Source organism: Porites lutea, chromosome 7 (assembly GCF_958299795.1).
Source record: "Porites lutea chromosome 7, jaPorLute2.1, whole genome shotgun sequence".
NCBI lineage: Eukaryota > Metazoa > Cnidaria > Anthozoa > Scleractinia > Poritidae > Porites > Porites lutea.
Genome location: NC_133207.1, coordinates 21917377 through 21944250, shown reverse-complemented (window position 1 = coordinate 21944250; position 26874 = coordinate 21917377). Strand labels below are relative to the sequence as shown.

The following is a 26874-nucleotide window of genomic DNA, read 5'->3' as shown; positions in this document are numbered from 1 at the left end:
GGCCCGAAAAACTACCAGGACTTTCGAGACACAGGCCCCTGGTCCAAAGCACCCCAAGCGTTACATCACCAGTACCCATTTACACACTTGAAAGTAGAGGCAACTTTGTTCGTATTGCCTGAAACAGTGCGATGGTACAGTCTGGTCTTAGACAACATTTTATCCCGTTTCCAGCCGTAAGTGAGAAATTGAAAATATGTCATAGGGAGCTGAATGATTGTACATTTAATGTAATTTTTATAGCTTCAGTACATTACTATTGCTTAACAGCAGAAAAATAACACGAGTTTTCTTCACAGCTTTTCTATTATTTTTTCTTTTTTAGATCATCAAGTTGAAAGCCAATTAAAAAATCAAACATTGTATAACTATTGGCCAGGTGCGCAAAGCGAAAGCATGTCTTTCTTCTGTCTTTCTATCAATGCAAGCGTCTCTTTTTTCCGTGACTTGCTACCCGGCTGTGCGCCAGTTGTCGATGCTTGCGGCGTCCCTGGGGATAGAGCTCCAACACGTCGTCAATCACATGAATAACTCCATTAGTAGCCGGCAGATCGAGGTCACTAATGCGCATACCATTAACATAAACGCGACTGCCCCCGGCGTGCCTCAATCTGATGACCCCGCGGCCCATAGAATACATAGCAAAATGATTACTGAAAATCGACCAGTAGCTGTACATGCAGTGGATACCGCACGTGTAAAATGTTCCCCTCACCACGTGATGTTCCATAACTTCGGTCAACTCCTCTGGATTGGCCAGGAGTGTCTCCATTGTCCCAGGGGAGCGGAGCTCCAACTTAGCAAAGGCCCAGTCTGTTGGGGCAAACAGAGTAAAGGAGGCCGAAGGATTCTGAAGGGTTGTCCTCAGCGAGGTCATGTTGATGGCCTCCGCTAAGGTGACAAAGCGAGAATCCGAGTTGATAAGGTCATAAATTGTTTTCGTCGGCGGCAGTAGGACTTTCTGAATGACATGAATGATCCCGTTGCAGCCTTGAACGTTGGCTTTAGTTATACACGCGCCATTCACAGCATGTACCTGAAATAGTAACAAAAGCATGAATTCGACCGTCTCTTCACTTTACTAGATCCTTGTATTCGCAAAAATGATATTACCTGGCTGGCCAGAAAGCGGGTACGTTTGCTGGGTACAATTGACGAAAAGTAATCCAAGATGATTTTTCCTCATATTGGTCGGAGTAATAAGGAATTCTTGTTGAAAAACAGTGCTTGAGATCTATCTTGACGTAAAAGCGTTCAAAAAATTTGACTCCACCCCAGACCACTGGGGCCCTGCAGTCGGTGCTAAACCGGTCTAATCTATATCTTTTATTTTGTAATTGATTTGTACTAGTCCCGTTCACACGTACCCGGAATATTTTTTCTTCGTTCTAGCTTTTCGTCCACTCGCGGGTTTTTGAAAACGGCCCCCAGAGTGGAGATCTTCGTGTGGACGGACGAAAACGGATGTTATGTTTTCAAATATACGATGTTTTAAAGGGACCCTATCGTAATTGCATGGCGTTAGCGTTTTCATGCGGCTGGGTAAATACCAGTTGCAACGTATAGAATTGTATACTTTTTTCAAAACAAAGGCACAATAAGTAAGAGGGAGCTAAGAGGAGGCGAAAGGAGGGTGTTCAAGTAAAGTTACCGGCTTCTGTTCATAAGAGACTTGAAGGCAAAACGCCTCACGATCGTTAGCGCGCTTTCTTAAAAATAATGGCGAGGTAGTGAATTTGTCCGTTCTCATTTTGTCCCCACCCTCACATATCCTTGATTCTGTTGGTTGGACCGAAATGGGTGGGGAAGGAGGGGGGAGGGGTTGGTATATGTCTAGCACATTATCCCAACTATCCAAACCAATTGTAGCCTAAGAAATTAAAGCTAACAGATTGAACAAAAATTCCAGAACATAATTTTTACTAGGCATTTCTCACCTTTCCATATCTGAATGAATTCAGCCGTAACTTGTGGGGCGCGCTTGATGAATTTACCAACAAGTCCTTGCCAAATTCATAAGTCAATTTCTGTTCAGGTATGATGTGGTAACTGAGAATTTCCTTTAGTTTGTCAGGATCGTTCCGTAACAGTTTTTTGGTTGATTCGGGTAAATTCTCGAACGCTTTGTTTGATGGAGCAAACAGCGTGAAAGGACCTCGTTTGTCTCTCAGTGTGGTTGCGAGACCGCTTTGGTTGAGGTTTTGCACCAGTGTGGTCAGCTTTAAAACTTTAGCCACTTCTAACAAGTTCATTGCTAAAAATGAATAAATAAATTTCCGTTATTTATTCTCTACAGTTATTATAGCACTAATGGTAGTGGGGCCAAGCAGATGCGTGAAACAAACATAACGGGGTTAAGAGCGCTCCAGCGCTCTAACCACTCGGCCACACTGCCTTCACTACCGCTGAAGATATAAAACCCCAAGAATAAAACCATCTTCACTGGTTTCTATTGTTTCTATGTTTTTAAATAAAAAATATATTTTGCACAACTCTCATCTACGGCTATAGCAAAAAGGCAACGTGATACGAACAATCTCCGAAACAAAAGACAACAAGACAACGAAAATGTCAATTCATCATTCATGGATGAGTTTGTTCCCAAGAACAAAGACGTCGTCATCATACATTTCATGTAGAAATTGTTATTTAAGTCAAAATTATGAGTCGACGTCCAAGGTGATTGAGTCTAACCCTGGGCCAACTACAAAAACCACATATAACTTTTTTTCGGGGTAACCAATCTGTATTGCCATCTTCGAGCAACTAGGCCCAGATTTCCCTCCAATCCCACGCATACAGCTATTTCGAGAAAGGTTGTCGGAACAAATGTACACGCGACAATCTTGAAAGGTAATATGGGATATGATCAACACACTGTTCTTGACACTGTACCTGTCGAACCTACTCTTGATTGTTACTTTCATTTAGCATTCGCAAATATACGTCCATGGCCTCTTACGTCATTCTTTCAAATTTCTTTGAAGAACAGTGAACTCAAAACCACCCAAAATACCTTTCGGGATTGTCGCGTGCACTTTCTCCGACTACTTTCTCGAAATAGCTCTATATATTTTGTGTCGCCAAGGTACCTGAAACGGGCATCAGAACTTTGTCGATGACATGAAGTACACCATTAGTTCCACTTATGTCAGCGTCTGTCACGGTGGCGTCATTTACCGTGACCTCTTCTTCCCCACCTGTTTTAATATCAACAAAATGTCCCTCAACTGTTACGAAACGGCGATTGTCCATTGCAGATGTGTAGAGTGGTTTCGGCAGCATGTGGTACTTGACGAATCTCTGTATAAATACAATCAAGAAAATGTTCTCTTGGTACAATAACTCTACAAAAGAGACTGACTCTTTGCTCTAGCTGTATTATGGTCTCCCACGTCTCCGTAGAAAGGATAATTGTTTTCAGTTCTATTTCAAAATCAAATTTGTAGACCTTATTTGCCAACCTGTGGCAAAGTGCAGCGATACCCCCCCCCCCTTTTTTTCTTGTTGTCTTCTTTTCTTCTTCGTCTTCTTCATCATCATCATCATCATCATCATCATCATCATCATCATCATCATCATCACCATCACAGGAGACGATCATAATTATTTATCATCAATATGTATAATCTTTATTATTATTACTATTATTATTATTATTATTATTATTATTATTATTATTATTATTATTATTATTTTATCATTATTTAGTGTATGTCCAGTCGCTATTGTCGGCAGATCTAGCTAGCGTGGGTAAAACAAGAGTCAATGTCAGGACTTTCAGTAACGTCATGGAATAAAAGGTAGATGACCGATAGGTTTATCGATCATCATTAAAAGACTTACTTCAACGCAGTCTTCGTTGGAAATAAGCCTTTCTAGTCTCTCGCGGTCCATCACTTCAAAAGCCTCATCACTCGGTACAAACAATGTGATGTTAGTAAAGTTCATGGCAGTGTTCTCTATCATCTGCGAGAAAATGCTGTAATTTGGGTCGTTTTTCAAAAGGGTTTGAACATCACCAGCGGTTGGCTCTAGGACTCTGTCAATGACGTGGATAATGCCATTGGCTGCTCCCTGATTCGGTAGAAGGATTTGTCCCCCTTGGACAACAACTGTCTGCCAATGAAACATAAATAGCCAAAAATCAATAACTGCGGCAGGGTGATAGGTTGGTATAGCGCTTGCCTTCAGAGCTGGGGGTTCCGTAGACTGCAAGCAGTCCCTATTCAGTCTGTCGAATAGCCTGTTCCAGGCTCCAAGATAGTAGAGCAGAGATCGTGGAAAACTGACGCAATAAATGCGCGGGGCTCAGTGGAGAGGGTTCGCTTGACCTTGCTTTCGCAACGTCCCTAGCTACCATCTGAGAGCCTGACACGGGCTAGGCTCGGTGGTAAGACGCGACAGAGCCAACTAGCTGACAAGGGAGCTGAACAAAGGAAGGAGGAAAAAAGCATGCTTTCTGTTTTGTACGATTGAAAGTTTACATTGCTGTTGTTGTTGTTGCAACAGACAATTAGATTCACTGATAAGCTTAATCATATTCAAATTTGTAACGAGTGAAACGAAAGCATTTTTTGTTTCAAGAGCCAATGGGCATCTGATTGGCACATAAATACCAATAGGTGACGTCAGCGCGAGTATCGCTATTGCGTGTTCCCCTTGCGTGTTTACCTTTACCAAGATCAAGGTTTTCATCTCACTTTTTTTAAGGAACAAAATCAACACAGATCTCATACCTCGCCATCATCTACTACATTGATACGCAGTTGCTCAGCCTCGTCAAGTGTAGTTATTTTACTGTTGTCTTTCATTGCTTCAGTTACAATCTTTCCGTGCGCTACATGCAGCATTAGCGTGGAACGAAGAAGTTCCAAATCACTCTCCAGTTCTGTTAACTTCTCCGGTGGCAGAGCGGCGAAAGCTTGATCCGAAGGAACAAAGAAGGTGCAACGCGTCACTGACTCCAGTTTCGAAGAGAAGCCAGACGAGTTCATCAGTCGAACAAACTGTCGCAAACTAAGAGACTCGGCGACTTCGATTAAGCTCTTATTTGACGTATGAAGCTCTAAAACAAACACAGGACGTGATTAGAATACAACAAACATGTCTCACTCACATTATTCGTCTGTGATAGGAATTAAGTAAATTTTGTGATAGTAAGTAGTTTCAAACATTTCAACATATAGAGGAAGAAGCTGGCATCATCATGGTTGATCAATTCCTTATTTCCCATGATTAAAGGCATGTTCGATTGACCCCCGTCGGCCGGAATAAACTCTAGAAATCAATTATTTTGGCGTTCATTTCTAGAAATCTGCTTGAAATAAAATATTCCGCTGTATGTAACGTTTAAGTAGCACAAAAAATTAGGGCACAAGAGATTTGTAACAAAACTATAATTGCGTATTCTTATTCCAAAAAACGATCGATTTTACAAACACTAGTATTAACGATAAAATAGGAAAAGAGATGATCAGAAGAACTAAGTAAGGAAAGGGATCAGGCTGAGGGAAATAAAGCTGTGTCGCACGGTGATAAGGGGATTTAGGGATTTAATAAAGCCTTGACTGTGCTCTGTTTTGTTGTAAAGCATACAGGAAGCGACTAGAGCACGAAAGAAGTGTAATGAAAAACGCAAGACGTAGTCAATTGTTTCTCTCTACTTCTTGAGCGCTCTAGCCGCTTCCTAAGAACTTTGTAACAAAACCGCAAAGCACAGTTAAGGCTTCTTTGTTTGTTGTATGAATCCATTAAATTCCCCACGAGCGAATTATTTTCTAATTTTCAAACCAAAATTTTAGCTTCGTGTTATATAGCCTCACTAAGCACGCTTTTTAAATCAATGAGAGTGTGAGTTATTTCTGAACTTTATTCTACCAAGGACCAAATTTAGCTCTAGAACGACTGCCTGAGCACAAAACTGACAAACTACAGTCAGTTCACCTGTCACAGTACCAAAAATAGGATTTCATCCATCAAATTTGCTCAGAACCAATATGGTGCAAAAAAGGCGAACAAAAGTGGAACCTCGATATAACGAAGGCCCAAGGGACTGGTGCTAAAAAGGGTTTCGTTATATCGGGGTTCTTAGTTTTCAAGAATAATGTGCTATTTATACGAAGAAGAATATCGTTCGTTATACCGAGGACTTCGTTATAAAAATATTCGTTGTGTGAAGGTCCCTCTATAATTTACCCCCTTCGCTCATGGCTTGCACTTATGAACCATATTTGTTCCGAGCAAATTTTATTACTCTTTATACGACAAATGTGAGCAAGTTTCCTGTAATATAAACTGATATTTATGGCAAAAATATAAGTCAAATACGAAGTTTCCATTCTTCTCAATGAGATTAAAAAGCCGGAAAAAGCCAGAATAAAAACCATACAGCAAAAGTTTAGTCAAACAAGAAAGGTACACTACTTTCAATTCTTCGGTGCCATATCAGTTAAGCATACCTTTCGGACATCCGGGACTTCCGTTTTCTTGAGCGTATCCGGGACAGCACCGATACTCTGTTAAATAGCGCCGCTCTGTCCTATGCGATCATGAGAGAATATTTAAATTGTTTATTACATTTTCAACTGGTGAACATGTATTCGGTCGGTAGAAAATGATTATGGCTTAAAACACATAAATTGATGGGTAAAAAATGTATTAATTGTAAATTCTTTAGCAAATTTGTTGTAATTGCGGGCGACAATAGGAGCCCGCAATCATAATCTCCAGGTTGTTACTACGCATGCGTCGTATGTATGTAACCAGCATTTGTTTGGACTTCAACTAAGAATGAATGGAATGCACAGAACGCAATTTGATCACGTGCGTTTGGACCTTCTATCACTCGTAATTTGATCACGCCTGTTTTGACCATCTGTCACGTGAAACTTACGCAAAGCACAGCGCTGGTCGCTGAAGCAAAAGCGTTTTGAAGTTCGATGGTTGTCGCCCCCACTCCGTAACCTTTGGTTATTAATAGTTTTATTTATTTATTTATTTTTTAATGAAAAATGCTGTGCATTTCATAAACACAACTTTATATCTGCGAGTTGACGTCACTGACCTGCATTGCAGTCGACGTTTCCCAGGCACTTTCTGACATTTTCGAAAAACTCCTTTAAGAATGTGATGCTCGCACACGTTCGGGCTACAAGGAGAAAAAGAAGAGGTAGTTTTGTCTATCTCTGGCTGCAAAGCATTAATATTGTACATTGATAGGTCGTCGGACACTAGAAGAAACTGGACACGACTGAGTGTGCGCGCTGTTACGAGCGTGCAAACTTGCAGTTGGCGTATCTACGAATCGCTAATAAAATAAAAATATTCTTTATCCTTTCATTACCTTCAATAAGCGCACTTAATTTTTTTTATTGTTAATAGGCACCGCACTCGAATGAGCGACACACCGCTCTCAGCGTCCAAGCCTTGAACAACTGTGGGCAGATTAACAAGCGCGCGTAGACTGATTTACAGTTTACATGCAAATAGGTACATGCACGGCACGCCTTACATGTAGCATTTTGGAAACTTGATTTCAAGTTCATTCTCAAGGATTTTATCCAGGTATGGGCCCCTCTCGTTCCCACCTTATTTCAGGGGCAGGGGCGAGAGGGGAATTAGAACCGGGCAAGAACTCTTGCTTTCTCCTTCCTCCACACGCCAATCGAAAGCCTACTCTACGTTATGATTCGTGTTGCGCTTTCTCTGGGACCAGCTGCAAAAATGGTAACGTCGTACGTTTGACGTTCATCCCAGTCAATCTCTCTACTCATGTGTTACAAATCCAGTCCAGTCCATGTTTACACAGTCCAGTTCTGTCCAGTCCTGTCCGATCCACCTTTACAGCAGGCCTGGACGTTAACGGTTAAGTTTTGTCACTGACCCCTGGCTTGCGGAACAAATTTATAAAATCAAAGCTCTGCGTTCATATTTTTAAAAGCATCCCCCACCCCCTCTACCTTTCCACAGAGACAAGTTGGTATGTCGATTCATGTCGTTACCAAACACCGGATGTATAAAGCTATAAAAAGGGCGTAGTAAAGGTTAAACCAACTTCCGGAAGTTTGCTTGTCTCAAATGCCATAAATAATCGAAATGTCGTCAGTTTGGAAAAAAAGGACAAAAAAGTTATCTTGCATAAAAGAAAAGAAAGAGAAAAAGAACTTATGCATGAAAGAAGGCAAGACATCCGAAAGGGGTAGGGGTAGGGGGGTTGAAGAACTAAATGTAGAAATCCAGCAGGCAATGATAATTTTATGGCCACAAAACCGCAGCTGACCAGCCAACGTTTTTAACCATGTTATTTTGCATAATAGGGGAGGCATTTACCTTACGAATTCTATATTGGTCCATAGAAAAGACCTTACTTTCTTCCTGTAGCAATTGTCTGCCCTATTTTGGGTTAATATTCGTTGTATAATCAAGAGAAAATATGCGAGTCTCGGTTCCTTCTTTGATATGTAATTCAGATACATCGTACTCTAACAGACAGTTGTCTTAGTTCTTTTACTATTACAAGTAAATAAATAAAGTATTCACTTTTATAATGATTAAATTCGTTCCCTGGAGATGTAGTCTCTAACTTGGTCATAACCAAGCAGAGATAAAAAGGCATGCGATTGCTATTGTTAACTTACCCTTGGCCATTGGGCAAAATTTCTGGTTTACCATTTTGAGGCTGTGTTTGTCCTTTCTCTGGTTCACTGAACCAGTCTTGCCAATACTCTCGCCACTGAAAAGGACTCCACCAGGTTGATGAGCTTTGTCCCAAGGAACAAGCGAAGATTACCAAACTAAACCATAGATACTTCGACATTTCAGTATAGAATACGCACTATGAGAGACTTGTGGGACTAAAGTGCGTGACACTCGCTGTCTGAAACGGAGGTATCGAGTATCTGACAAATTTGTCCATCAGAAGTGTCAATCAAAAATTGCAACAATGTGCCATTTCTAGTTTTCTGTGAGAGATGTTCTGTAGTTTTCAGTGGTGTTTTTCGAATTTAATGTGGCTTGTAAAAACTGAAACGGCAGTATTAATCACATAAATAATAAATAAATTGCGATTCATAGCTACCGTATTCCCTCGAATAAAATGTCTTCCGTTCGATTTCATACACTAATGCATCAGTATGCATATCAGAAAATATTAGCCTCTTCACAGAAGTTATTTTCTTTTTCTTTTCGAAAATCGACGACCAAACTCTCACGCGTGAAAGCGAGTGCGGAGAGCGACAACGGAGGTAATTCCCGGTTTCCCTAGTCTGGCTAAAATCTTCAACCAATTGATCAGTTTCTTGGAAAATGATAACCTATTCTAGACCCAAACTCTTTGATAATTTATATACCCTATCCCGAAGTAAACTACTTGAAAACCCTTCACAGCCCATACCCATATAGCCCATATATGGCAGCACCCCCCTACGCCCCAAGAACGACAACAGCCACTCGCTGCTCCGATCTCTACGTCACGTTAATCAACTTCCTCTGAATAAACAAGGGGCTGAAATGAAAGAAAATCTGTGTAAACAGATAAGTGTAGACGCTATAAAATATCTGGAACGTGAGCCAGATGCGTTTGTTTTATTTTATATTTTTCCACTGTTCCTCTTGTAGAAATTATGCAACTCGACAGCTTTTGCAGTTCTTTTAGATACATCGGTGAAATATCTTGGAATGAAAGATTGTTTATTCGTTATGTTCGAGGAATGTGGTTGAATGGTACACGTAAATGCTTTTTTTGGCAAACGAGAATCAGGATATAGGGAGAATTTCACCAACATTCTTCTTACAGATAATTTTCATGTAAAAACTGAGGATGTCATGTAGCAGTTGTACTGGATTGGTTTACTTACCACCAATCACATTATTGCCTATATAACAATGGCATACCGAGGTTTCTGAGGAAACGCTCGATGTTAAAAGTTAAATACCTCAAACAACGCAAAATATTTGAAATTTCATTGACAAAAAGTCGAATCTACAAGAAATTGCAAACTTCGGGAATTATCCGGGAGCCGGAGAGGGGGGGGGGGGGGGGGGTCCGGGATTCAGTCCGGGGTCCAGATTGAGGGTTTTATCAAGAAAAAGATGAAGGCCACGGTGGATAACAGACCCCCAGATCAGAGGCGGTTCTAGGGGGAGGGGCGGCCCCGATAGTAAATCCCACAGACCCAAGGATTTTTATCGAATTCGACACAGTTACACCAAAACAGCTATGCTGCGGCACTGTCGTCTTGCTTGATACCAAAGATTTCGTATTGTCAATATACAATCAATGATGTCAGAATAAATGACTCAATGATTGTATATTGCCATCAACTCGTTATGGGTGAATATACCTGAACAACCCGAGATAGCGAACGAAACAGATTGCTTAACTTTACTGAGTATGTGTATACGAGCAACATTTCATTCCCAAGCGAGTGGATGATGCATGATTATTTTCTTCATAAAGCAACAAAATGGGTCTAAACTCGGAGTTTTGTTAAATTTTCAGAAAGAGAACTTTTAAAAATACAAAAAAATCCTAGCTTTGTTCTTTTGAAGGTGATGAAAGATTTCAAAGTATTTAAAACAGCGTTTTTCGTTTTATTGTAACTGATAGGAGAATTTTATCGCTTGATGTAATTTTTAAAACAACTGAAGTTCATTTGAGCGAAAGACTTCCTTTACTGTTAGGAAATATTATTTTGTTTTCAAGCGGCGGTGTGGTAGCCAAGCGGTTAACAGCTCGGACTTCAAATCTGTAGGTTCGAGTTTAAACCCTAGGCCTGGTTTCGAGAAACTTCTTGTTAATTACTTTGTCTCTTTTTACCCATATGTACAAAGGGGTATCGGTGACATTCTGCTTAGGGGAGTGCGGGATCCTGCAGTGTTGACACAGTACTCTAGGATACTTCATGTTTCAAAAACCGTATTAGGCGTCAGCTGTGTGGACCTCATGGTACGTCTGCGCACAAAAGACCTTTTATAATACTGTAGTGTACATTCATACATTAAGTATGTGAAAATCAGTATGTTTCATCAAGGTAAGCCTAAGCTCCACAAATGAAGTAGCGGTCTTAATGCCTTTAGGTTGGGGTTTCTCCAAGAGTGGTTTGATCTTGGCCAGTTTCAGGCCTTTTTGATTTTGCCGTAACCATATCATCTTTACTGTGGCTTTCAAGAGGACGAACTCTGGCCTTTCTGTGATTGATAGGAATCAAAACCATTGGAATAAGAAATGCAGCCAGAAGAACAGCACCAGTCATGTAAAATGAATAAACATAGCTTCCAGTCTGGTCCACTATCAAGCCTGAGAAAAAAAAAACATAACGACTATGTTAGGTTTCTTTTAAAAGCCCAAAATATCTTTTTCGTTTCGTTTTGCTACTTTTCTTTGGGCTTACAATAGAAGCCCATTAACTTATTAAGGATATGGGTGTACGACGACGCCATAGAACAACAAAGTATGACATCCTGATAGAAAGGATATAGAAAAAACAGTTTACACTCTTCATAACCAATATAGCATCGTGGCTTTAATTTACAATGCAACTAACAGATCAGAAAACGAGTAACATGGGGCCTTAATTGACTAATCACACTGGTCAGTAACGAGAGAGTCATACCGTATACCAGGTGAGTAGGAATTCTCGAGGTACTTCACAAGGAACACAACAGTGATGATCCTAACCCTTATAGAATAACATAATAAACTTCACACAATAGAACGACACAATATAGTGCATATCATGACATGGCATATCGAGCATCACTCCTATCAACTTAGCCCTCGGACGTACACGCAAATTCATACCCCCACCCTGGTACATTGGGGGTGGATAGACCTCCCCCCTTCCTCTAGAGTTTTTGCTTTGTTGTAGTATTTGGAAACGATTTTACCTTCAGTGGAAAGACTTTGATCTTCTCTACAAGATGAGATATATTTTATGGTTGGTGGCGCTGCTGGAGGCCTGTGACGTCACCAACAATGGTCGCAATCTTAGCCGTCATCTTGGATTTTACCAAGAGTTAGAAATTATCGAGAAATGGTGTTTTTTTGTGCTTGACATGAAAATAATAAGCACTTTGCTTGATTTTAGCCACAAGATTTACTTTTATGTTGGAAAAAGTTGGAAAAACGTGTACTTTTACTCAAAAATGGCTTGACCACCTCCTACTTATGACGTCATACCTCGTAACCATAAAAACTGACCATTACTGAACTTGACTCAAAATGCGCGCGAGGGATGAACGAACAGCTACTGAAAACATCAGGTGCTGATATTTTATGGGATGGCATCCACAACCGCCCCCGCCCCCTCCACCTTGCACGTCCGAGGTTAAATGATACAACCTTACTTTTGACTCTGAAGATGACTACCGCACAGGTTTACGAAACGTCCGTCACTATCAACCATTATCCTAATGAGGAAAACACTTCAAAGACGATCATATCCCAACTACTTGTGTACTAAGAGTTTACTGGTAAGAAAATAATTGCAAACTAACTCACCAGCAATGGGCCCACCGGTGGCTGCTGTAAATGAGTAAAGAACGTTATTGATACAGAAGGACGCTGTTGTTCTTTTTGCATCCACACAGCTCAGCAAGATAAAACACTGAGTTGCTATGAAAACTCCATCACTGAAGCCATATACAGCACTGAAGATAATTAAGTACCCGTATTTTGTGGCAAACTGGAGCAAAAAGGCGGAGATAGAAGCTAAGAGCATGGATGCTTGGTGCATAAAAACAGGATTTACATTCTTGTTGTTGCACACCTTTCCCGTTATAATCCGGCCAAGCGACGAAGAAAGGCCAATATAAATGAACAGTAGTGAAGCATCCTGGGCGGTTATTCCGTTATCCTCGGAATACTCAACCTATAAACACAATCGATACAGTTAGTGTAGTTTTATTGGCCCCAAGGAGACCCATATCTATAGAGCTTTGTATAGAGACGCTATGTTGGTGCCCATTCGGATGGGCACCAACATGGCAGCCGGAAACCAACAAAAACATTTGTAATTAAGTTTTGATACGAAAGCCTGAATTCATCTCTTGAGGCACTCCTAAACATTTAATTGTCACTTTTTCCAATACAATGACTGTTAAGATACCAAAATCCCCGAAAATAAGTCACTATGCATACAATAATTTTGTTGTGACAAAATTGTCCGCCCATACGCCAGCCCTTTTATGTTAGAGGATGTGAAATGACAATTTACTAGTTTGGAGTTGAGGGCATATCTCATTTCCTTGAACAAGTTGAATAAGCGCTAATGCTGTTATTAGCGCCCTCCCACAAATAAGCGCCCTCCCCTAAGACCATTATATCAAATAAGCACCCCCTTCGAATAAGCGCCCTCCACTCCCCCTTACTTTCTTGAATATTAGGGATACATGGAAAACCAGCTTTATGGCCACTTTATTTTTCACTTTTTAGGCGTCAACTACAGCGGAATCAGTCTGGGAGAATAGTTTCTTATCCGTTAAGTCACTTCCAGTTAGTTTTATATCCATGTGCTCGCTTACAGTGTTCCTCTATGTGGGTTATCTCTTCTTTTAATTTTTGTCCTATTGCCTGCGTTCTTGGTACATGCTGCAAACTTTCCTCTCCAGGAACGACTAGACCATTCTCTAGTTCTTTTAAAGGTATAATTAATTTAAGCGTTCTCCCCCTGTCAATTAAGCGTCCTCCTTCGAATAAGCGCTCATCCTTTTAGCTGACATCTGAAATAAGCGCCCGGGCGCTTATTCGAGGAAATACGGTACACAGTCTGTGTCTAACTTGATATTGGACGTCCATGTTGTGGTCAATTGACAGGTGTCAAAATAGAGTTTCCGCTGGCCAATATCACATGACTTTATCATGGTGTACAATTCATTGAGGTGACGTTTTTTTAATTCTCCGCTGACCAGTCATCGTTTTTCAGCTGATATCAGGCTCAGGCCCAGTATTTCAGGAGGAATTCCCTTTCCTTTACTTCTTCTGGCGAAAGTGGAATTGTACTCCAGAAAAATATTTCTTATAAGATCCTACTAGAGCTTCGATTTTGGCCCTGTCTAAATCTAAATAAATTTTTTTAACATAGTACTTAAAGAATGGACTTTTAAGGACAGAAAAATGTGGCCCTTACAACAGAGCGGTCGCAACGGGTGGTCACACTAACTCGGAGGCGGTCACATTCAACGAAGACACCGCATTAACTATAGGTGGTCGAATTAATAGGGCTGGTCTAATGGTGAAGTCACACAATAGTTTAATTTCCCCTGTTTTTGACTTTAATTGGAAAAACAGAAAAAGCAAAGAAACTAACCAGGTAGATATATGGAATGTACATTCCAAAACTTCCAAACACAAAAGAGATAACGGATGCAGCAAACGTAGGAAACGTCCACACGCTACAGTAAAGAGAAATGCCACTTCTTCCGCCTCTCTCAGTATCCTCAGTGTTATTGATGAACTCAATCTCCGTTGTTTTTTGTACATTTGGGTTGTATGTTAAGCTCAGAATACAGACAATTGTGAAATACGCGGCAGCTACTCTGTACGTGCCTCTCCATCCAAACGAATCCAAAAGAACTTGAAGCAGTGGACCTGTAAATAGGACACCCACACTTGCTCCCAAAGCTACAATGCCCGTTGCCATGGACAATTTTTCTTTAAAGTACTGTGCAGTAACAAGATAGCTGCAGTTGTAGATAAAACATACCCCCAAACCAAATACCAGGCTGTGAGTGAAATACATAAGATTGAGATTATGGGAAAATGACGTCATCGCCAAGCCAGTCACGCACAAGGCGCCTCCGATGAAGTTTGTGATGCGACATCCAAAGCGATCAGAAAGATAGCCAGGCAGCGGGCTAGCAAACCACGTCATGCCCAAAGCTAGTGAGCCAACAAGAGCTGAAAACGAATTTTTATTTCGGTTTAATATCATCATTATGAACATCATCGTCAGCACGTATTCATTTCTAACAAGGGTCAGGACGGAGTCAGCTACAAACTAAAAGGTATGTGTAGATTAGAAAGAACTGATAATAATCAACTATTGTAATCATTAACTATTATTGCTTGCTATAATACTGATGAATATCAAACAAAAAGTGACGTAATTAAGTATGTCGACTAAGATGGCGTGCTGTATCTCATAGTCTACTTTTTTCCAATGGAGTGTGTTGTTGTTGTTGTTGTTGTTGATTCCTTGAAGCCCGCTTTCTTAAACAGTTAATTCGGCTTTTATTACCGTTTGCATCCTCCCACTCCCTCTTATCGACCCTTCTGTGGAGTTATCGTTCAATGGACAACGAGTCGACGTGGAAGGTTGATTGAATCATAGACTTCAGGTATCCTCGGGCTTTTCTGAGGTTTTTTAGAATGGGCGCACATCTTTTGACTTAAGCGCCTTTTTGGAACGAAACAGTTTACCGTGTTGAAAAAAGACAAAGAGCAAGAGCGAAGATCAATATCAATCTGACTTGTAACTCTCAAGAATTTGTTCAAGATTTTCCTTATAGATGCTGATTTTCAAATATTTGCTCCAAGGAGAAGTGACGGTAAGACGACGTAAGTGACGGTTTTATGCAGAATTGCAACGACCAATTCGTTTCATCTTTAAGTCAGATATATGATTCATACACTTTTAGCGGAGCACCATGGGTGAGAAAATGAAGTAATTTACCCATCCGAGAAAATTTGGTAATCACGTGACCGTACACCGGCCGACCGCCCACCCGAGAGACCGGCCGTCCGCTTCACAGGCATACCAATATAAAATAACTCAATCAACAGGTATGGTAACCCAAATGCAACTCGAGGTTATTTTGGCGGGAAATCGCATAGCCACTGGCGTCTTGTAAAGCAGAGACAACAAATAAGTCAATAAAGACTAAAACGGAAAGCGGAAATTGACCACGCCAGAAAATACCATAACATACCATAATGCTCTTAATTAGTCACTCCAACATTTTGCATAAGCATTGTCTTTAGTTTCTCTTAGGAGTTAAGATGGCCCCAAGAGAAACTGAAAACAATGCTTATGCAAAATTTTGGAATGACCAACAAAGAGTATTATGGTATGTTATGGTATTTTCTGGGGTGGTCAATTGTTTCTGTATCCGTGTTGTCTAAAGTATTAAGCTTAGCTAAATTGTCATGTCCAGTAATTTTTAATATAGAGCAAGAGAAAGACAGAGAAAAAGAGAGAGTGGGCGGTAGGCCAGCAAAGCTCAACGAGAAAAAGGGCGACAGGGATTTAGAGCTAGAGATAAAAAACAAAGGAGACATTATTTTAGTTGGAAGAACAACAGGAAAAGTTTGTAGCGGCGGTGACAAAATGAGAAATGCTAGCGGCCACCAATGCAAGGTGAAAATGAGCGGCAGTGAAGGGGAACACGTACGACATTTCCTTCATAAAACGTGTAACTAAGAACTAAGTTTTCACGTTTTTTAAAGTCGTGCAAAACAACGGCAAAGAAGTGTACAAAAAAAGTGTGCTGCACGTGCAAAGTTGCTTTTGCTAATTTTAGACCTATTGTTGTTTTTCACCTTATTCCGGCGTTGCATGCCTTTGCCGCTTACCATTACATATATTTTGTAACGTTTTGTTAGTTTCACAAGAGTATGTATATTAGGTTGCATAATACTGCTGAAGTATTTAAGGCGTGTTTGTAAGGAGTCTCAAGGAGCTAGTACACTATTTAAGATTTGTTAAGTTATGCAAGAGCCATTCGAGGCATCTTTTTCTACCCTAGTTTTTTATGCCATGTCGGGTCCTGAAACAGCGAGCGTTCCTCAAGCGTCTTTGGAAACTAACAACACCGGAGACTCTGCTCAACCGAGTGCTCTTTCCTCGGATACGTCCTTATCAAACGCTGAAACTTTGCAGTTATTTTCCCAGCTTTTGGACGTCAAATTTGATCAAAAGTTCGCTGCCTTTAAGCGCGATCTCGAGGACAAAGAAGCTGCCACACAATCGCAGCTTAAGAAGCTGAAAACCGAATCGAAAGCGTCAAATTCCTTTACTTTCAAGGGCAACAAAGTACAGTACGAACTTAACATCTCTTTGCACGACTTAGTGGACGGTGCCATTAAGAACGTCTCAAAAGGGAACCTTTCAGCAGCGATTTCCGAACTTGAATCGGTAAAGACACTTATTACAAAACGAAACAAGCTTATTCGCTTTGCGGATAAGAGTCCTGCGGGCTGGACAGCCGTTGAAGAGTACGAATCAGATGAGTTGGCGGAGGATTCTGAGGATGAAAAGAGGCTTCGTTCAGCAGAAAGACGGGCATTGGCCAAGATCCGCGAGAAGAAGCGTAGGAATTCGTCTGTCCGACCTAGCTATACAAGTACCCGTCAGCCATCGAGTGAAGCTTCTTCTGTTCGTTCTCCCAATACTCTTCCTGTTAATCAGCAGCTTTTTCGTGGGCAGTCCTTTCGCGAGCGTCGACCTCAACCTTCGGACAAGTGCTTCAGTTGCGGACAGAGAGGTCATTGGGCAAATTCAACTTCCTGCCCCAGCCGCCTTAGAGGAACCGTTGCAGTCCCTTCAAGTAGCAAGGCCGCAAACTGACGACAAACGCAATGTTGCATTACAGAGATTAGGGAAAGATGAGTATAATTTACTGAATTTGGTTACATGTTTAAATGACTTTGACCCAGTGGAACTTGTCGAGAACTCTGTTGATGCGTCTGATTTATCTAGTGATGTAATAAGTCCCGAATATCAGGAGGGAGTTCCTATCGTTAAAGCTAAAGGTAGTCTTAAGCGCAATATAGCTTTTTGGGAGCATATAGGTGCTTCTCGTTTCATTCGCGATACCATTGTATATGGGTATAAGATCCCCTTTATTTACACTCCACCCGCAGCTAGCTTTGGCAATAATCGATCTGCCATTCAGCATAGTGAATTTGTGGAACAAGCTATTTCTGATCTTCTTATAGCAGGCTCAGTGGTTGAATGTGGGTGTGCCCCTACTGTGGTTAACCCCCTATCCGTTTCCATTCAGGCTAATGGTAAGAAAAGGCTCATATTAGACTTACGTTATCCGAATCAATTTGTTAAGAAATCCAAGATTAAATTCGAGGACGCGAAAACCATGCTTTATTCCTTTATCGATTGTTCTCAGAATTGGCTATTTTCCTTTGATATCAAATCTGGTTATCATCATATTGACATTTTTCCCCCAGACCAAGAGTTTTTAGGCTTTTCCTGGTCTAAGGATGGGGTTATTCGATTTCATAAATTTACTGTTTTGCCATTCGGTATTTCTACCGGGCCGTATATTTTCACAAAAGTTCTGAGGCCCTTAATACGTTATTAGCGTCTCCAGGCAATTAGAATTGTTGTTTATTTGGATGATGGCCTAGGCGTATGTCCTACATTTCCTGACTGTTATTCCCAGTCTATGGCCGTGAAATCAGATTTGTCCCAAGCGGGCTTTGTAGCTAATAGTGTTAAAAGCATATGGGTTCCAGTTCAGTCTCTCAGATGGTTGGGCTGTCAATGGGATTTAAAGCTTAATTTGTTATCTATTCCTGTGGAAAAAATCAACAGGCTACTAGCGAGTATTGACATTGTGCTCCTTCAAAGTAGATTACCAGCCAGGCAATTGGCCTCTGTCACCGGAAGTATTATTTCCAATATGCTTGTTTTTGGCAATGTGTGCAAGCTGATGACCAAAAGCCTACACAGGGCTCTCGATCGCAGGCATGGGTGGGATTCCTGTGTTGAATTAGACCCATGCGCTCGCAAAGAGTTAGAGTTTTGGAAGAATAACGTTTCTAACCTGAATTCTAGGTCGTTTCTCAATACTGTTCGTAAGCCATCTCGCATTGTCTATTCAGATGCCAGTGCTACTGGCTGTGCTGCCTTTATTGCAATTGATGATACGCCTGTCTCGCATATTAACTGGGATTCATTACAGATGAGCCAGAGCTCTACCTGGAGAGAACTTCACTGCGTCAGTTTTGCTCTGAAAAGTTTTGCACACCTTCTCTCAGGCTGCGATGTTAAGTGGTTTACTGACAACCAAGCAGTTCCTTCGATTGTTCATTCTGGTAGTATGAAGGAGCATTTGCATATCTTGGCGCTCGACATATTTCAGACCGCCAAAGATAATAAGGTTGACATTGAGGTTGCGTGGATACCTCGTACTCAGAATGAGAGAGCAGATTATTTGAGTAAGATTGTTGATTATGATGACTGGACAGTCAAAGATTGCTATTTTCATGCTGTTACCTCTGTTTGGGGCCCCTGCTCAGTAGACTGTTTTGCTAGCTACAAAAATCGCAAGGTTCCCAGGTTCTATTCCAAATACTTTAATCCAGATTCCTTGGGTGTCGATTCGCTCGCCTTTAGTTGGGTCGGCGAAACATGTTGGCTTGTGCCACCTATTTCGCTAGTTAAGAAGGTCGTCCTTCATGTTTGTTTGTGTCATTGTCGGGGAATTTTGGTAGTTCCTTATTGGCCGTCAGCCCATTACTGGCCCCTTTTGGTGGAACGCGGGGGTGTTTTCAAGTCATTTGTTGCAGATTGTCTCTACGTTGAGAATGGTAAGGATGTTTTTCTCCATGGGGGGAACAAGAGTTCCCTTTTTGGATCAGAGAATTTTAGTACCCCAGTGCTTTTTCTGTTGCTCGACGGGGCGGTACCGGAATCTGTATAGATTGCTGTGGAGTTGTATGCCGCTTGGCCGCTAGGCCGCTGGGCCGCTGGACCACTAGGCCACTGGGCCAGTTTACGACGAACGCACTAGTTTTTGCCAGTACATGAAGATTGTCCGTTTTTACGCCACTGGCTGTCTGTGTGTGACCCATTTTGGCTGGTTGACTTTTTTCTCTTTGAGGCTTCTTGTTTTCACTTAGCTTGCTCAATCGTTTGCTCATAATTATTTTTCTTTCTTATTATGTTTATGTTTCTACAAGGTGGACGTGCGTTTGCTTTGAAGATTGCTCATCTAAAGGATCCAGAGCTTCGTAAGTTAGCAGCCGATCTTCCCTTGCGTACCATTGAAGCGAAGGCTCCTTCGACGACGGACCGTTACTCAAGAGCTTTTCAGAAATTCAGGGAATGGTCTTCACCTTATAACGAGGTCGTTTGCCTGCCATCGGACGAGATATCAGTTGCTCTTTACTTAGAGTCCCTGATTCAGGGTGGTTCCCCTTATTCTTCCCTTGAGTCTGCTTGCTATGGTATTAATTGGGCGCATAATTTGTATGGTTTTCAAAGTCCTTGCGATTCCAAATTGGTTAAGAACGTGCTCGAGGCAGCTAAAAGAGGTCTTGCGAAACCTGTTTCTAAAAAAGAACCCGTTACCCCCGCTATGATTTTAGATATTTGTAATAGGTTTGCCGGTCCTTATGCTAATCTTTCTGATCTTCGTTTAGCAACCATTTGCGTAACCGCGTATACCGCTTTTCTCCGCTATAATGAGTTAGCTAGCCTACGCCGTTGCGATGTTAGTTTTTGCGATTCTTTTGTCAAGATTTACGTTTACAAAAGTAAAACGGATGTTTATAGGGATGGTGCCTACGTCTTGTTGGCAAAAACAGGGTACGTTTCTTGCCCCTTCAATCTGCTTCGCAGATATGTTTCGGCTGCTAATTTAGATTTGTCGTCTTCGTTACCCTTTTTTCGCTCTTTGTATTTTCATAAGGCAACCTCTACTTATAGTTTGCGTAGTACGGGTTTGAGTTACTCTAGAACGAGAGAAATAGTTTTACAAGCGTTTGTTGAATTAGGTTATCCGAAGAATTTATTTGGTTTACATAGTTTAAGGGCGGGAGGTGCTTCCGCGGCCGCTAACGCAGGCGTTAGCGATCGGCTTTTTAAGCGTCATGGAAGGTGGAAAACGGATCAAGCTAAAGACGGTTATATTAAGGACAAACTAGATTCTCTTCTCTCAGTGTCTAAAAGTTTACATATTTAGTTTGCCATTTCTCTTTCTTTATTTTCGAACGCGGGCATCAATAAACGAGATGCCCGCTCCTATTCTGTGTTTTGTGATTATTTAGATTAGTTACAAAATATTTTATAATCGTTTCAGTGTGATTAGAATATAAATATATTTTGTAACGTTTTGTTAGTTTCACAAGAGTATGTATATTAGGTTGCATAATACTGCTGAAGTATTTAAGGCGTGTTTGTAAGGAGTCTCAAGGGGCTAGTACACTATTTAAGATTTGTTAAGTTATGCAAGAGCCATTCGAGGCATCTTTTTCTACCCTAGTTTTTTATTTTATTTACGGTTGTAATTTTCTCTGAGTTTGTAAAACTAATCATGAAATGCTGTTTTTGTAACGTTTTGCGCTCGCTTGATCAATAAACGAGATGCCCGCTCCTATTCTGTGTTTTGTGATTATTTAGATTAGTTACAAAATATTTTATAATCGTTTCAGTGTGATTAGAATATAAACGATTCATATCTTGTTTGAACAAACTATGAATATTATCGAGAGTTTCGCGTTTAGCCCTGGCTAAATCTATTTAGTATATACTAAATATTGGCTACTCAATCAGTGAATATCCTGCACTATTCACTGATTCACCTCCAGTTCCTCCGAGCGAGAGACGCCAAACTCGCGTAAGTTGCAAAATGCCTTCCCGTTTTGCTGCCGTAACAAACAAAGAAATTTCACAACTAATCAAGCAAGCTGTTTCCGAAATACACGAAGAAAGTGACGAAGCTCGGGGTGGAAGTTTTCACAGGTAAAGCTTTGTCTTTTAGACTTGAATTAATCGATAAAACCGGCGAAAAAGTTTTGTTGTTTACAAATGCAAATTAAGTTTAAGTCTTGCGTTACTTTTTTTAGTTGACTTGTTCATAAATAAGCTTAAAACTAAATCTAATAATCCTTTTTACAGAATGATTTTAAATACAAAAAGAATTCCACCTCCACTTCGGTGAATAATTGTTATACATTACTGAAAGTAGCATAATCATTCTATGAGCTGAACGGTCGCGGTTTCTGGTTACTTTCAAAATGGTTATTCTTAAAATTAAGAATCTATTTCTCTTACGTATTCTAATGATTACCATTAGAGCTTACTACCTACATGTACTTCTATGGACCTCTATATACAAGTCTTGCCGGTAACAGTATACATCCGATATATCAAAGCATGTGACTCCAAGGCTAATAACATTCAAAATTGAAAATTTCTTCCCGATTGCATTGTAAACGCAAAAAACTTTCAATATATCGAAAGCGGACTTCTTTCGGCTAGCTTAACTGTGAACTTTTTGCATTTAATTTAACTCTAATTACAATTTTGAATCATTTAGATACTATGATGTCGTACCTAAGTAAACACAGTTCTTTGATTCATGGTCTTGAACAGTTCCGATATGCTACCCTCAAACACGTGCACGATGAAGGTCCTTTAAAGGAGCTGTGTCACAAAATTCAGCCAAATTAGGAAATTAAAAAATGCCCGTTAAATTAAAAGAAACGTAAAAATAACCGCTTAAAACATTAAAGGAAGGTTAAAATAACACAACAGATATAACAGATGCCACGGATGGCGCAAAACTGAAGAAAATTGAAACGGATTGAAATTACGGTTTTTGAAAACTGTTTAGCCTAACAGTCTTTCAAAGTTGATCCCTGCTGCTTGCAGATTCAAAAATAATGCTCGGGAGACATATTTGTTTGTCTCGGATCTCTGATTTGGTCATTTCTCAGGACATGTAATTTCTTTGCTTACGTTAAGTTCCATAGCGATTGAGGGCGAGTAATTGGCAAAACTGTACTGCCATGACACAGCCCCTTTAAAGCCTCGGGGCTTATACTATTGAAATATCAAGTTGCGGTAATTTAATTGCATGGTTAACACGAGGAATCTGCATGCATGACGACAGATAGATGAAACAAAGCGGCCCAAGAAGAAATAATCAAGAATGTATAGCGTAACACAACAATGCTACATGTTCAATATTACGTAATATGTCATGCACGGTAATTTGTAAATGATATAGAAGCTATTTATGGAAGTAAGCTTTTAGAATCCCATGATAAGGCGTTTACATAGGTTGTATTACTATAACATAAGCTTTTAATCAAGATCTTAACCATCATCATTGTCTTTATTATTATTTTTTAATAAATTATTATTTATTTCCATTATAATTAGCTTAGACTGTGGCTTAACAGGGATGTCTGACTTTTAATTTTGTCTTAACATTCAAAACTGAAAAATTTCCCCTATATTCCAAAGTGAACACAAAAAACGTTTAATATATCGAAAGCGGACTCCTTTCGGCTAGCTTAACTGTGAACCTTCTACATTTAATTTAACTCTGAATGCAGTTTATCCGATATGGTACCCTCACACACGTGCACTATGAAAGTCCTTGAAAGCCTAGGGGCTTAAACTATTGAAATATCAAGTTGCGGTATTTGGTTAACACGAGGAACGTAACAGTGCATGCATGAAGACAGATAAATTAAACAAAGCGGCCAAAGAAGAAATAATCAAGAATGCATAGTGAAAGACAACAATGCTACATGTTCAATATTACGTAATATGTCATAATTTGTAATTTGTAAATGATATAGAAGCTATTTATGGAAGTAAGCTTTTAGAATCATATGGCGTTTAGGTTGTATTACGATAACATGTTAAGCTTTTAATCAACCATCATCATAGTCTTCATCATTATTTTTATAATCATTATTTATTTTCATTTAAATTAGCTAGCCTGCGTAACAAGCGTTTCCAGTCAAGTTATAGCGCGAAAGTTAGGACCACTTTCTCGACGAACTCGCGCGGAAACGCTTGCTATGCAGGCTAATTATCTTAAACAGTGACTAACAGTGATGGCTGACTTTTAATTCTGTCTTATGTTCTACACGTGTGTGTTGCAATGATTTAGGGTCAATTTTCAGAAGAGCGGATAATAATAGAAATTCGACATCATCTGTTTGATTTACATTCTCAAAAATACCTCATGACCTTGAGTCTGATCACAAGACAATATTGTTTTTCAGATAGAGACTGTTAAAATGTTTTAACGTGTAATACAGAAAGAAAAAGCCCACAAGAATTTAAAAATCACCACTAAATCGTAGCAAAAGGAGGCTGAGACCTACCTAAAACGTCACATTGAAAAAGAATTAAAGCTCGTCTTTGAAAACATTAATTTTTTGGAATTGTTGATTTTATAGCTCTGGGGTCATTCAGATCACGTGCGTGAAAAATCCACGCACAAAAAAGAAAACAAAAAAAATCACCGCTAAATCGTGGCAAAAGGAGGTTGAGACCTATTTGAAACGACACACGTACATTGATAAAGAATAAAAGCTTGTCTGTGAAAGTTGAATTACCAAGCTACGGTTTTGTAGCTCTGGGGTGATGCAGGTCACGTGCGTGGAAAACATACGAACTGGAAAACAAAATAACGAAAATGTTTTCAGGTATTTTCCCCACCAAAACTGATTGATCATTGATCACGTTGATTTGCAAAGAAATGTAGAGAAGTGAACAAAACTATCAGTAAAGGGCATCGGAGTCTGCATGTTTGTGGTTTGGTCCGAAGACGCCGTAGTTTTTGTACTCAAAATTCCCTAGTTGCATAACACAGGGCGAAAAGAATGAATTGAAACTTAGTTTCGCCTCATTAATTGTTCATCTTTAGATCTGAAAAATGTAAGACAGGGAATGAAGCTAAAAATGATTGAATATAGACTTAGTGCCTTAGTGTTTTAGATAATGTTGATGACAAATATAATTACTACGACAGACTCACTGGGGTAAGTAAAAAAAAATGTAAGCATCGGCGTCTTAAAAACAGTTTTGTTTGTGGTTTGGTCCGCTGACGCCGGTAGTTGTTGTACTTAAAATTCCCTAGTTACATAACACAGGGCTGAAAGAATGAATTGAAACTTAGTTTCGCCTCATTTATTGTTCATCTTTAGATCTGAATAATGTAAGACAGGGAATGAAGTTAAAAATGATTGAAAATAGACTTAGTGTCTTAGTGTTTTCGATAATGTTGATGACAAATATAATTACTACAACAGACTCACTGGGGTAAGTAATAAAAATGTAAGGACAGAAAGAAAGACTACGAGAAATATGTATCTGCGATGCACAGGTTTAAGCACTAGGTTAGTCTTTCAAAAAGGCAAGTTCTTCCCGGATAGTGTTCAAGGTATAACAAACAAATAGAAGAAAAAATGATTCTTTCTACTCACCGGTTCTTTCCCTTGTCTCATTGAAATAGTCCAGCAATACAGGGAACAGAACACCGAAGCTAAGAACAAAGCCAAGGTTAAGAGCATTGCAAATCGCCGCTGAAATACACACAACCCACGACCAAGCACTGTCTTGATGATGCTTGTTTCTGAAACACCTCCATAATTTAACAAGTCTCTCGTGCCGATCACGATCTTGCTCTCCGTTTGTCTGCATTTTACGTTTGGTCTGTATATATTCCGCCAGAGACTTGACTTAACTCCTCATTGCAAGCAAACCTCTTCTTCTACTTAGGGACTCCTTTGCGTCGAGTAATAAAAAACGTTTTGCGAACGTTCTGCTTCACGTTAGCAAGTTTTTAGGGGATTAATATCAGGCGCTTTCATTCAGGTTACATCCGGATTGCAAGGGTGATAAGACAAACATAATAAGAAATTTAATTTCCTTTCTGGTTGGCTAGACTTTATAGAGTTATTGGCCAATAATAATGCCACATGCCCAAATATCCGTGTCCAAAGCTTATCCGGTAACGATGTGCGCGCTTTTTAATTCGCGTTAAAGGTTTTCTTCTTCTTTCGGAAGTGCATCACTATTAATACCATTCGCAAGGTATGTCTGATCGGTAATTTCACCCCATGTATGAGTACCCAGATTCCGGAATCCGGGTAATTTTGCTTGTGAAGTCCGGAAGTGGCGAACATTTTGTTTTGGGAATCCAGAATCTCAGGCCTTGGAATCCGGAATACAGAGAAGTTTGAAGTTTGCAGTTTAGTGGTCTTCATAAGTTACAAATTAAATTAAATTGAATTAAAACAAATATAATACACAAACATCCTCTACTCGTAAAGAGCTTGGCTAATCGAGGTGAGCAGAGGAAAACATAAAGAAATTAATAACTAAGAAGAAATTAAGAGGGGGAAAGGAAAAGGAAGATAGATCCATATAAATGACTGAAGTTATTACAATGCAATGTTACAAAATATGCAAACTTATGTTACATTTCTTGTCATCTTGCTTAGTTTATTAATTAAAGTAGATGTATCAACATAAGTATCCTCCACTTTATCTTACAGTGTAAGTTTGGAATCCAGAATTCAGGAATCCAGTCCCTGGAATCCGGAATCGTCTGAGTGGGACTTTCTTGGATTCCCTTACATGGGGCGAGTAATTTCTGACAAATAGGGAGCTTAAGCAGCGACGACGGCGACGGCAACGAGAACAGCAAAAAAGCATTTCTAGGTTTAGATTGGCAAAACAACAACTTCGGCACGTGCGTCATGCTTTTTTGTACATTTCTTAGCCGCCATCGCGCGACTACAACGAGAAAGTGCCTAATTTCACATTTTGTCGACGACGGGAACACAAAACAACAGCGGTTTCCTTTCCTCTTTCTCTCCCCGAACTTTGACACAATCCTTTAGAATTCAACTTCCAAGAAATTTGCCAATATTTGACGAATTAACGTGGCCCGAACCTATTTATTTGCGCGTTGGTTATGTTTTTGAATCGCGTTCTTCGGAAGAAATGATTTAACCGATTTCTATGATTTTTGGCATCCTTAATAAAGAGCTAACCAAAGACAACGGTGACGGCTACGAAAACTTCACTGAAAAAGTGAAGTCGCAAGGAGATGGAACTGAGTGCGATAAACTTTGAGGCAGCGCGACTTCACTTTTTAAGT

The 26874-nt window shown here is 40.1% G+C and overlaps 2 protein-coding genes across 2 annotated transcripts; both read right to left on the bottom strand.

Moving 5' to 3' along the window:
- Positions 1 to 202: 202 nt before the first annotated feature.
- Positions 203 to 8882, bottom strand: LOC140943753 (transforming growth factor-beta-induced protein ig-h3-like). The gene is made up of 8 exons (XM_073392863.1): positions 8640 to 8882; positions 7067 to 7150; positions 6462 to 6541; positions 4740 to 5068; positions 3847 to 4119; positions 3093 to 3303; positions 1938 to 2254; positions 203 to 1036 (listed from the first exon to the last, which is right to left on the bottom strand). The coding sequence occupies exons 1-8, from the start codon at positions 8816 to 8818 to the stop codon at positions 419 to 421; spliced, it is 2091 nt and encodes a 696-aa protein (XP_073248964.1). The 5' UTR covers positions 8819 to 8882; the 3' UTR covers positions 203 to 418.
- A 1702-nt stretch (positions 8883 to 10584) lies between these two features.
- On the bottom strand, positions 10585 to 25699 carry LOC140943121 (monocarboxylate transporter 10-like). The gene is made up of 4 exons (XM_073392181.1): positions 25193 to 25699; positions 14310 to 14899; positions 12503 to 12872; positions 10585 to 11299 (listed from the first exon to the last, which is right to left on the bottom strand). The coding sequence occupies exons 1-4, from the start codon at positions 25407 to 25409 to the stop codon at positions 11076 to 11078; spliced, it is 1401 nt and encodes a 466-aa protein (XP_073248282.1). The 5' UTR covers positions 25410 to 25699; the 3' UTR covers positions 10585 to 11075.
- Positions 25700 to 26874: the final 1175 nt, after the last annotated feature.